This window comes from Saccostrea cucullata, unplaced genomic scaffold, assembly GCF_032062105.1.
Source record: "Saccostrea cucullata isolate Sc308-1 unplaced genomic scaffold, CSIRO_AGI_Scuc_v1 ctg103, whole genome shotgun sequence".
Classification (NCBI taxonomy): domain Eukaryota; kingdom Metazoa; phylum Mollusca; class Bivalvia; order Ostreida; family Ostreidae; genus Saccostrea; species Saccostrea cuccullata.
Window position 1 is genome coordinate 360548 of NW_026937060.1, and position 12933 is coordinate 373480.

General features: G+C 33.7%; 1 protein-coding gene across 3 annotated transcripts in view; it reads right to left on the minus strand.

The window, feature by feature from the left end:
* The window catches only part of LOC134247153 (unconventional myosin-Id-like), a 42292-nt gene extending 29864 nt beyond the window's left edge, over positions 1 to 12428 (minus strand). The window contains exons 1-6 of one of the 3 annotated variants that reach the window (XM_062729490.1): positions 12239 to 12428; positions 6025 to 6233; positions 2560 to 2653; positions 2006 to 2023; positions 711 to 876; positions 269 to 418 (exon numbers count right to left, since the gene is read on the minus strand). In XM_062729490.1, the coding sequence (XP_062585474.1) occupies positions 269 to 418; positions 711 to 876; positions 2006 to 2023; positions 2560 to 2653; positions 6025 to 6233; positions 12239 to 12339 (738 nt within the window). In that variant the 5' untranslated portion in view covers positions 12340 to 12428. Of the gene's footprint in view, positions 1 to 268; positions 419 to 710; positions 877 to 2005; positions 2024 to 2541; positions 2654 to 6024; positions 6234 to 12238 lie in introns of those variants that run through there. The other 2 variants (XM_062729491.1, XM_062729492.1) reach the window with 2 other exon arrangements.
* Positions 12429 to 12933: the final 505 nt, after the last annotated feature.

Below are 12933 nucleotides of genomic sequence, written 5' to 3' on the forward strand. Positions count from 1 at the left end.
ACATATATATTACTTTAAATTAAAGAACAATCTCTGTTTGTGTCAAAAAAATGAAAATGCCAATAAAAAAAAAACCATAAATAAATTTTCTACAAATTATAAAATTTTTCAATATTAAAGGATAACAATTTTACTTTTTCTTAAAAGTGTAAGTCCTTTTTGATAATACATGTATTACAAAAATAACACCCCAAATTTCCACTTAAAATCTTTAAAAAATTTCTAAATGTAAGATCTCATATTTCACTTATTTGAAATCTTTACGCACCTTTGGATCCCCTCCTTGGTTGACATAGAAGTATTTCTGAGGTTCCCGGGCTAGCTTGTACTCCTTTAATTTCTCGTCCTTGGCTCCGTACAGTAGCTGGTAAAATGAGTGGAAATTTCTCTCTCCTGCCTGCTGATGGACTACGCGTGACTGAAAAAAAAAACCGAAAATGTCTTCTAGAGAAAATACTATCTAATTATGCAATAATGTACCCCACTCTCTCTTTTTTTTTCTTGGAGATGAAATATTAGGCCAGGGGGCCAAAAATAAAACCTTCGACCAGCTCACTTTTGACCTCAGTTTTACTTTTTCAAAATCATTATGGATTAATAGCAGAAAAGTAAGACTATATGATAGCTCAGTGAGCTCATCTCCATTTTATGGCCCCAGAGTCAGATTGAAAAAAGTCAAAGAGAGCTATAATATTGCTGGTAATACTTACCTTTTCTAATAAGTAGTTATTGATATGCCCCCCTATGGGATCCCCTTTGAAGTCAAAGTTGATGTCCATGTACTTCCCAAAGCGACTGGAGTTATCGTTCCTGTTTGTCTTGGCATTCCCAAAAGCCTCCAAGATGACATTTGACTTTACCAAGACGTCTTTAACCCTGTTAAGGTAGCATTATTTATATTATTCACACATTCAAACTGATAAAATATTTAACATATATTTTTCTACTAAAATTAAAGACGTTTTGATACCATAGGATGTAACTTCTAAATCTCATAGGAGCATTAATTATACATGTCCAATACAGAAAATATAAATCAATTTTATTGCATTTTACATAATATATACAAAGTGTTAAATTCTAAGCATCAAGAAAAGCATTAGACAATAACTAGTAATAGCAAATCATAAGAATTTTCCTATTATTTTTCAATTATGCAGGGAATTTCAGGGGGGGGGGGGGCATTTCTGGGTATGCATCAAAATATGAGTTCTAAAGTTTGAACATTAATGTACATGTAAAAAATATATGATAAATGCAATGCAAAATTTTTATTTATTATTAATAAGCATAAAAATGGCACACAAATATTGACATGAACTGACATGAAACGGATTTTTTCTCTCAAGTAATTATTAATCATGTTGTTATTTATCTTTATTTATTCATAATTAAAATACAAATTTTAAGTTAGGAAGAAAACAGCTGCTGTATTTTAAGTAGACAACTGATACATAATAACCAATGTAGATTAGGTGGACAACGCATGCTGATCATGAATAACATTGATATACAGGTGACATCTTTATTGTGTTTTTTGTTCTGCAAGCAAGATTACAAGTCAAGAGAAGTAAAAAGCAAACTGGTCAATATGTACATATATAGATCTATACTGTAGATAACTTAATTTCTGAATCAACATGTGCAAGAAGATATCAACCCCCAATCCCCACCCTAAAATCTATGCATTGATAAAATCAGATATTAAAATGAAAGGAAGCTGCTTTCTTTATGCAAAGTGCATGCAATTTTGGTTAATTAAAAGATTAATAATTTTTTCCTAAAATAAGAAGTGAATTTGAATTGCCTGCTTTAGGCCATCATTATAAATATTCTGCTGAGGAAATACTTGAGACAAGATGACAGAGTCTGAAATAAAGTTCAATTTAAAATTTACAGAAGAAAGTTACATAATTTAGAGAACTGCAGCGTTAGGTCCCTGCAGTGCAAGAGAATTGTTTAATCATTGACATGCAGAGTTCTACAGCAATGTTCTGTACTCAACCTCTCTATCTCATTTCGACTGTAAAATCACCCATTACTCATTAAAATCATGTAAACAAATTCAATACTTTACAATTAACATGATTAATTAGTTAATATATACTTATTATGCAAAAAGTTCTTCAGCGCATCCTACATTTAACAGCAGGAAATTTACTTCTGAATCAATAAAAATTATGAAGAAGTTCATGAATTGGCTGTTTATAATGTTGATTGAAAATATTTTCAAAATATTACAGGATATATCCATTTTTTTTTTAATTCAAACCATTATTCAATGACTGTATTTATTGGTTAGCTAGCATTCCTCTACTTAAAAAAATACACATTCTATTAGCATGATTAGCACTAAAAATCCAGATTATCATAAAATATGAAAAATCATTCATTTTACTATGCTGGTAATTTAAAAGCAAATAATACAAAAATTTAACAGCAAACACACTCTCTGCATAGAGTCTATAAAGTCTAATGTCTATAAAGGCTACTCATTCAGACAAGGTCATGAAGACTGACAATTTGCTAGGTCATGATGACTGACAATTTGCCGTTTACCTTTCCACTTCCTTCTGGCCCCCCACGTTGGTTACGGCAGCGATGTACCTCATGATGATTTTGGAGGCTTCTGTCTTGCCTGCTCCAGATTCACCTAAAACAGAGAGAAAACGATTAAAATTTAGAATACAGTAAATCCTCAATATGTGGAATTCAATGGGATCAAGAAATAACTTATGAGGATTCCAGATTTCCAGGGTAAAATACTAAGAGAATAAAGAGACATTAAGACTTGCAAATCACTTCAACATATATGTAGCATGATGTAGTGATGATATTCAAGACTTTGGTATTTGAAATGTATCTAAGTTCAACATGTTCAATGCAAATACATGTACCATATTGTTTTTTCTAATTTTTAGATTTGGATATCTGTAGGTGACTTAATCATGTTAATTAAAGAGGATTAATAGAGCAGCAGATAATAAAAATATCGAACAGAGAATTTAAACTAACTGAATCAACAAACTGTTAAGAAGGTAAAATCATACATTTTTGTTTGGTCAAATTTTCATGTGAGAGAAAACATAATATTGGGTTCTTTGGGATTAAATTTTATAGATGTATCGTTGAGTATTATTTTTCATTTGAATATAATTTGATATTTAAAACAATATTTAACATGTTTATACATTTTACAAAGTCAAACTACAGAGGAAGATGTACATGTATCAATTATATTGCAAAAATTTAATGTTTGAATATGCTAGACATGGTAGACATTTCTATGCTGTCTTTAAAAATGCTACTTTTGAAGCTGTGCCTTGTTACATCGAAAGATTCACCAATCAGAGATAGCTTTACAATATCTTTCCTTCAGCTGATCAGCAAATTCAGTGCTGGCAACTCCAAGGTAATGTTATATTTAGTGCATTTAACACATTGAATCACAAGGAAATAAGAGAATGCTTGAACAATGAGTCCATACATAACACTTATGTATATCATATAACCTTTGAGAGCAAACAGGAATTTAAAAAGGCAATGAAGAGGAAGGTATTGATTATGATCAATATCCTCTGTTTAAAATATATGTAAAAATATAATATATGAGGGTTGATCCAAAAGTTCATGGAATTTCTGCATATTTTATTTATAAGTGAAATTGGTTGAAAATTACAAATAAGAATATAGACACTTGTTGAATATTTTAAAATAGAAAATAATTTTAAATTACATATTTGTGATATTAACTCTATGACAGTTACCATAGAAACGAATGTTTGGAAATGCAGGGGAGACAACATCGCATTTATTATCATTTTAATTCATTATACTTGAAATGAGAATAAAACCACCCTATGTGTTTTAGAAAACAAAAATTATGTCATTATTATAATTGCTTGATCTTTTATAAACTTTTGTGTGAGAGTTTTACCGATTATACTGGACATGCTGGATATCTAGTTTATTAGTTGATAATTTATTGTTCATCTTAGGTTGTTAGACGACGCCAAATTTCCGTCAAGTCATAAGTTTTGTGAAAATCCCTGGATCATTTTATCTTGAATGCGTATATCATTGACATAGACTGGGGAAAATGCATTAAGTTACTGGTTTTCCAGTGTTGTAAGAAATTGAAGAAAAATAGAACTTCCATGGACACTGATTAGAGGTGTGGCCGCCTTTTTGAGGCTCTGTTTTAAGTGTTTATCCCCCTAGACAAATTAAAAGTGTTAATAGACATTGTCGGCTGATGTACTGTTCTTGACATTGCTACTGAAATCGGAACATCATATAGAAAGATGGGGAGTATTTTGATATATGAGTGAAAAATGAGGATAAGTTGGTGTGACAGGATACCAAGGCTTTTCTTGAGAAAAAAAATGGAGAAAAGGGCAGCATTTTGTAGAATTACGTGTTCGAATTGGACATTAGCATGAGATGCTTCTATAACGTAACATGACATACCTAGCTTGACGTTACGTCGAAGTCTCCCCCGGGTTTCATAACTATCCATTTTCAGAAAGCCCGTGTGACTTTATTGGTAATTGGAACGGGGTGAAATTTTCCAGCATTGTTGCATTACGACTCTATATTATAAATATGCCTATTATTTGCTTTTATCAAATCACGATAAAATTTTAGAAAGAAGTTCCACGAACTTTTGGATCAACCCTCGTATATAGATGTACCTTCCAAAATAAATGCACCCAATACAGCCAATAGCATAACCCAGATTGATATTACAGTGAAAACTGTCTAATCCGACACCTGTGTAACATGTCACACTGTGAATTCCGACATAAAATTGTTTTCCCATTTAACATGTTTTACTAATTTTAATGTTATTTTAAATTTTGAAATCCAACACAAAATTTGTCTCCCAGTGCTTGTCGGATTCGACAGGTTTCATTGTACTTTCTTGAGAAAAAGAAAAACTTCTCTTATGTAAAAACGAATGCTAACAGGGAATTATTGGTGTTTAATGTCATCATGCCTCAGTCTTTAGCATACAGATGATACTACATGTACATCTTTTTTAGGGATCATAAACATCCATGATGTACATGGGAAAAAATCTTCAAGATCTTCACAAAATAAACCCAGTCTGGTTACAAAGCAACATTAATTTAATCAGTCTTTGCCCCTCACTGATCATGCAGATGTTTAATTAAAAAAAAAAAGTCATGGTAATAAACTTCCAATGTTCATCAATTAGAAAGTTATAGATAGAATACAACTTTAACACTTTTCTCTCAGTGGCCTTGAAGTTTCCAAAAATGACCTTGTGGGTATGTATTGACCTATGATCAATCCAGCAAGTCATTGGCAAAAAGTATCTTTTGTTTCATGTCTGTAACTCTTCGTTGGAAGCTATCTGGCAGCTGATTCTTCACATAAGAATGATTATGACATAAGGGTGCATCTTGATCTAAGCCAAGGTCATCTTGGAAACTTCAAGGTCACTAAGAGAAAAAGTGTTTAAGTTGTGTTTTGTGGCTTATGACCTGAGGGTGTGTCATGATCTTGACTCAAGGTTTTCTGGGAAGGTCAAGGTTGCTGGCAGAAAAAGTCTTAAATTTTTGTCTGGTTTGGAACTTCCTTCAGGAAAAACATTGAAATTTCCTACTTGAAACAAACCTGAAGGGTCCTGATCGGCCAATTTTGGGACTAGTATAAACCATAATGTTCTCCATTTAAAGATATGACAAGAACAGCTATAGGAATAAAAAAAATTTTTATGTGGCCTTGAACTTCAAAAATGATCTTGTGTCAAGGTCATGAAATTATCCTTCAGGTCATATACAATCTTTGTTTGAAGAAGGATATTCTCTCCTTTCAACTTATTGATAAATGTACATCCAGACTTCAAAGGGAAAATTGATCAGAGAAGGGCAGATTTGACAGATTGACTGGAGTGCATCAAAAAAATCATTTTTTTAGTGTTGGCCCTACAGCATCTGCTGTAGTAAAACTTTTAAGATCTGGAGCACCTATAACATTAACTCAGCAATACTGCACCTGATATGACTATACACGTGTCTCGGCTCTGTCTCTTCATGGTTTTGTACGCAGAGTCTGCCAAGGCAAAAATGTGGGGCGGCCTCTCGTAAATTTCCCTCCCTTTGTATTCGTCGACATAATTGGGGTTGTATATGTCCACAGTCTTGTATGGGTTCACTGACACCACCACTTCCCCTATGTATGTGTAGATTTTATTCTTACTGTATCTGAAAGAGAAAATGAAAACATGAACATGATGAAGGTGTACATCTGTACTACAAAAAAACAAGAGGCCCATGGGCCACATCGCTCACCTGAGAAGCTTTGACCATTCTGTTCTTTACCAGATTTCCCCCTTGTTACACATAATGCATCCCCACTCTACCCCACTGATCATAATTTAGACATTTTGAAATCTACACTACCCCATGATCCTTCCATGGGCACATATGTTTCAGCTTTTTTGGCCCAGTGGTTCCTGAGAAGAAGATTTTCAAAGATTTTTTCTATATATTTCTATGTAAAACTTTGATTCCCCTATAATGGCTCCGTCCTTCCCCCGGGGGTCATGATTCCTACAATTTAGAATTTACACTACCCCAGAATGCTTCCACATAAGCTTCACTTTTTCTGGCCCAGTGGTTCTTGAGAAGAAGATTTTCAAAGATTTTTTCTATATATTTCTATATAAAACTTTGATTCCCCATTGTGGCCCCGCCCTTCCCCCGGGGGTCATTATTTGAACAATTTAGAATCTACATTATACCAGGATGCTTCCACATAAGTTTCAGCTTTTCTGGCCCAGTGGTTCTTGAGAAGATTTTCAAAGATTTTTCCTATATATTTCTATGTAAAACTTTGATTCCCCATTGTGGCCCCGCCCTTCCCCCGGGTGTCATGATTCCTACAATTTAGAATTTACACTACCCCAGAATGCTTCCACATAAGCTTCACTTTTTCTGGCCCAGTGGTTCTTGAGAAGAAGATTTTCAAAGATTTTTCCTATATATTTCTATATAAAACTTTGATTCCCCATTGTGACCCCGCCCTTCCCCCGGGGGTCACTATTTGAACAATTTAGAATCTACATTATACCAGGATGCTTCCACATAAGTTTCAGCTTTTCTGGCCCAGTGGTTCTTGAGAAGAAGATTTTCAAAGATTTTTCCTATATATTTCTATATAAAACTTTGATTCCCCATTGTGGCCCCACCCTTCCCCCGGGGGTCATGATTTGAACAATTTAGAATCTACATTATACCAGGATGCTTCCACATAAGTTTCAGCTTTTCTGGCCCAGTGGTTCTTGAGAAGAAGATTTTCAAAGATTTTTCCTATATATTTCTATGTAAAACTTTGATACCCCATTGTGGCCCCGCCCTTCCCCCGGGGGTCATGATTTGAAAACAATTTAGATTCTACACTACACCAGGATGCTTCCACATAAGTTTCAGCTTTTCTGGCCTAGTGGTTCTTGAGAAGAAGATTTTCAAAGATTTTTCCTATATATTTCTATGTAAAACTTTGATTCCCCATTGTGGCCCCACCCTTCCCCCGGGGGTCATGATTTGAACAATTTAGAATCTACATTATACCAGGACGCTTCCACATAAGTTTCAGCTTTTCTGGCCTAGTGGTTCTTGAGAAGATATTTTTCAAAGATTTTTCCTATATATTTCTATGTAAAACTTTGATTCCCCATTGTGGCCCCACCCTTCCCCCGGGGGTCATGATTTGAACAATTTAGAATCTACACTACCCCAGGATGCTTCCACATAAGTTTAAGCTTTACTGGCCCAGTGGTTCTTGAGAAGAAGATTTTTTAATGACCCAACCCTATTTTTCTCTTTTCTTGATTATCTCCCCTTGCGAGGGGATATGTCCCTTCATTTTAACAATTTAAATTCCCCTTCACCCAAGGATGCTTTGTACCAAGTTTGGTCAAAATTGGCCCAGTGGTTCTTGAGAAGAAGTCGAAAATGTGAAAAGTTTACAGACGGACAGACGGACGGACGGACGACAGACAAAATGTGATCAGAAAAGCTCACTTGAGCCTTCGGCTCAGGTGAGCTAAAAAGGAACCGAAGACTGATAAAATTAGGAATTTTCATTTTTTGACACCTGTCCCCCTGGGAATGGTACACTAATGACTATAAATGCATGCTGAATTTTGAACTATATAAGCATATAAGCACATCTGACAGTTCTACATGTACATGATTTATTATTTCTTGAAAAATTATCGGTGTGTAAGATGCATCCTTATATATGTTGCATATGATCTTAAATCATGCTTTCGACACAATTTCATTTTAAAAAAACAAATACCAGATAGTTGACATGGTTGAATATGGTCAAATACATTTTTCACATATTTCAAGTTCACTCCAAAAAATGCAAAAAGGATGGTAATTTTAGGGTTTTAAATTTACTTCAGTATAATTAACTACAAGATCACATGAATTTCTGAATCAAGGCTAAATTGACAAACTCGTAAAGTTCCTTTAACCATGTTAACAATATACATGGGGCAGACAGATAAAAGCCAGGATTTTATTTGAGAAGGGGGAGGAAATTTGCGTTCACATACTTAAGACGTCAATAAACATTGTAACCCCCACCTCAATGTGAGTCAGGCCCTCAGGGCCTCGATTCTTTGTCACATAAACTCTTTACTTTGTAGACTTTATCTACAAACATGTGCTTGTAGTTTGCTACCTAGCTTAGAATTGTAACAATCTTTCTATAAATTTCTGGTTTTACGTACTAGGTATACCTATACTTCCTGCTTTTGATAGCAACCAATGCTGTGTTTTTTCTTTATTTGCAATAGATCCCATTAGCCTACACTAATGAAAAAGATGGACATTTTGTCCTTCTTCATGTTAACTTAAGCCCGCTTTTCTTCCTTAATTAACATATCTATTTAAATGAAAATTTTTTTGTGATCATTACTATTTATAAACGATAAAAGGTTTTTGCCTCCCTTCCTTTCTATTTGCTGTCAAAAAATTGGATGATGTTGACGTAGAAGCATTAGTTCCCTATTACATTTCTTGTAGCTTTTGAGTTTCATCAGTGCAGATACCTGCATTTACAGGTATATTTACAATGTCACCTATACGTGCTATATGTATGTTCAAGATTATATTTTTTAAACAACATTCTGAAAAGCCATAGGGTTCAATTTTTTCTTATACATGTTAATGAAGTCTATGATATAAATGTAAGCATCGTGAACCCTTTGAGAGAGAGAGAGAGAGCATTTCTAGAGATTCCCAGAAAAAAAAACATTGAATCTCATATTGATTAATCCACAAAGCTGCATGCCTTCAGGAATGATCAAATCAGGTGTACAAAGGTGTGATCAGCCGTAGACTATATTTATGTTAAGGTAGATAAAATCAGGTAAAAATAACAGAGACCACAAACAGTTACTGGCCGGGCCAGAAATAGGTTGGTCCAATACACATCTCGTTACTGGTGGGCCCCAGGTGTATCGTAAAGACAGCGATAGACAGGCATTATTGATCTATCTGATAGGTAATGTGTCGGAAAACAATTAGGAAATGGGGGCTACCAAATGGGCAATATCAACTCTTGAATGAACAAATGGCTTATTATAGGTGTAATGGTCGTATAAAGATGTATGTTTTTGCATGTTTTATGGTGTTTCAATGTTGCTTACGCATTTTCATGCTGGTAACAATTGCAGCTGCTTGTGCGGATGATGTTTTCTGTGTTTTAAAGGGCTGATGTTGAAACATATACATACATTCTATGCAACAAATGTATACATATATCATGTATATATACATGTTCACACACTGTCAGCATGGTCAGTGATATTTCTACTGCATAATCATTAATGCATACACATAAAAAAATGGTGGTTGCAAGTATTTTTTTGAGAGCATAAATTTTCTTCAGAAGTTAAAATACTTCCAATGCACACCAGGGCAAATAAGAGTCACTGTATATGCTTTAAGTTTAAACATGTTAAAAACATACACAAGGCAATGAATGTCCTTCATCAACATAATATGAGTGCTACGTACAGTTGTGTTTTTCTTTTCAACATGTGAACTCTGATGTAGGTAATGCTGTAAATTTCCCGGTTCCTGGCTATTTATATCTACTAAAACACTCAGGAAAAGCATGGCTGCACAGTGTACAACATAGAGAGGTTTTTTTTACATTCCTCTAAACATGTATCTTTAATCATGTTTACAAACAATTGTACAAAATGTCTTGTGTATTGCTACTAAATATATTACATGTACTCTTATCAGTCACCATGCATGAGTGCAACATTCCTGCAACTCTTAAGTATAAATATAAATTTCATAATTTCTGAAATCACTGTAAATGCAAATTACCAAAAAATTAATGCATTTCAGAATCATGATAATTAACATCAAACATTTTACAATTTCAAGAAACTCTTCCCCCCTCAAACGAGTCAAAAGTTTATCAAGGCAAAAGGGTAATAGGATGTAAGTCCCCATTGTTATGTTGGATTACGTACATTAAGTGCACTTGACTTTTCTCTAGAACTTCCCGTTAGTAATAGATATTAAGTATACGCACTTCGGAGAGGCTTATACATGAATGTGTAAACTCTTAAGATGAATAAGCATGCAGAGAGTTGCAGCAATTTTCATATGTAGACATGTAATATAAAGCACTGTTGCTCATCACTAACACATTTATAGAAATTCAAAAAAAAAGTTCATTGATTGAAATTTCAAAACATGTTTAAGTTAATCCAGTTCCTTTATCAACATGACCAGGGAAGTTAAGTACCATAGTATATCTTTTTGGATCAGCATTTCTAGTTTAACTAGTTTGTGCCTATACTTCCAAATTACTGGCATTATTTTTCAACGGTGAACTTACAAATGTAATATGAAAATATCGAACTTAACACATTTTGAACCCCTGTATGGTGACAAGCATGTGTAATTTTGACAAGTTCTTGAAATTAAGAACAATACTAGTCTTCATGGTCTTATACTCATCGTCATGGTCTTGAAACAGAAATTTTGCAGATGAGAATAATGTATGTATGATATCTTAATATTATAACCAATGAAATATTTTTTTTCAAATAGGGTACTCTTGCAAGTGTTTCTCAGAATCATATATATTTTCGTGGGGTCAACTTTTCATGGTTTCAGGAAGAAAATATGGGTTTGTTTTTTGGATCTAGTATATGCGGTGTAAAATAAATTTAATTGACATATAGAAAGACATGCACATATCATAATTTTTTCATTGCTCATTCTATATTTCATACAGGACTATGAAGCATGGTAGAATTATTGTCTATTAAGTAGAGTATAGATACTCAGTTACTCAGGTAAACATGGTAAACCAGGCATTCCACCTGATCATCAATCAATGATAGAAAATAAATGTCTGTTACACACCATGATGACCTCAATAAAGTCACACTTTGTCAATGTGTACATGTACACGAAAGCATACAGTATTGGCGTGGTACTTATTCCTATGTTATTCATGTTTATTTAGAGCGGAAGTTGTGGGTTTAAGAACGAAGTGGGTATAATTAAATCAGTGTTTTTACGGGAAATATGTTAAAGGAAACATCGGAAAAATCATGTTGATTAGTCTTTATTCATTAGTAATAACACATGAGTAATATATAATCATTTTTCTTCATTTTTACATGTTTAAAGTAAATAATGTAATGTGTAATTGGAAAAAAGAAGATATGATATGAATTAAGTTTTTTTTTAATCCATGCACTTGCTTTGACATGAAAATATGGAATTTTAATTTTATTTTTTATTTTTAATTGTTTGACGGATCAAAACAAAAAAAAGACATTTTATACACGTATACACAACCTTACTTTTTCGAAAAAAGGGGGAAATGAAATTTTTTTTCATTGGAACACTGTGTTTAGTTCAATTTAATTAAAACAAAACACATATGTAAGAACATGAAGAATGCAGGTTCACAATGGGTACCGGTTCATCATGTTCGCAAGATCTTTACAATGATCTGTTAGTGTAACCCGATACAAGGCCACTAGGCGTGGTTAAATACCTTCAACTTCTGTCAACAGATTTGTTCTCATGAATGAAATGCCGTAAAACACATGTGTTCCTTGAGCCGGCACATGTATATTTGCAAATAAAATGAAATTTCTGCACCTCGTCGGCGAAAATGAAAATGAATATTCGGTGTTTACGAAAATACTTACCGCAGTTTTAAATTTTCCATAAACGCATCAAGCGTTAAATCATGCAGCAAAACAAAGTCCCCGACCCCAAACTCGGGGCCTTCGTGAATACTCCCAGCCATTTCTACACAGATTTCTTGTGATTTCACATATTATTAATTCAAATAAGAAATAATCAGAAACTCATACTGATTAACGGAGATAAGCAAATCATTAAGTAAGTCGTACGGGTGTTACGCTTAAGAAATTAGTTAACTCGTACTTCTTTCTGTCGAAAGCATTAACGGCGCGACTGTCAAATGGGGCATTTAGCTATCGGCATAATGATATCAAAATTTGATAGCCTATAAATAATCACAATTAGGAAAAATTCTACTGATAAACTTCTCAAATCAGTCTCCGACTCGTTTTTCCGATGTTTAAAACCTCAGTGCAGTAGACCTACAGATATCACAAGTTTGCAAAATTACTAGATTTAGACAGACACACACCCCTCTCTTATATGTCTCTGATTTAGTTCTAGACCGATTCATAAAATAACAAGTTCTGATTCTCCCGTATGGAGCTAATATATATTCATGGCGAAGTTTAAAAGTTTCTCAAATGCAAATCTAAATTCAAGGTGAAGATTTTGAGATAACAAGCAAATTCAAGGAATTGTGGTCCCCCGCTTTCGGTATCTTTGTGGGTGAGATGACATTTTATAATGACATATT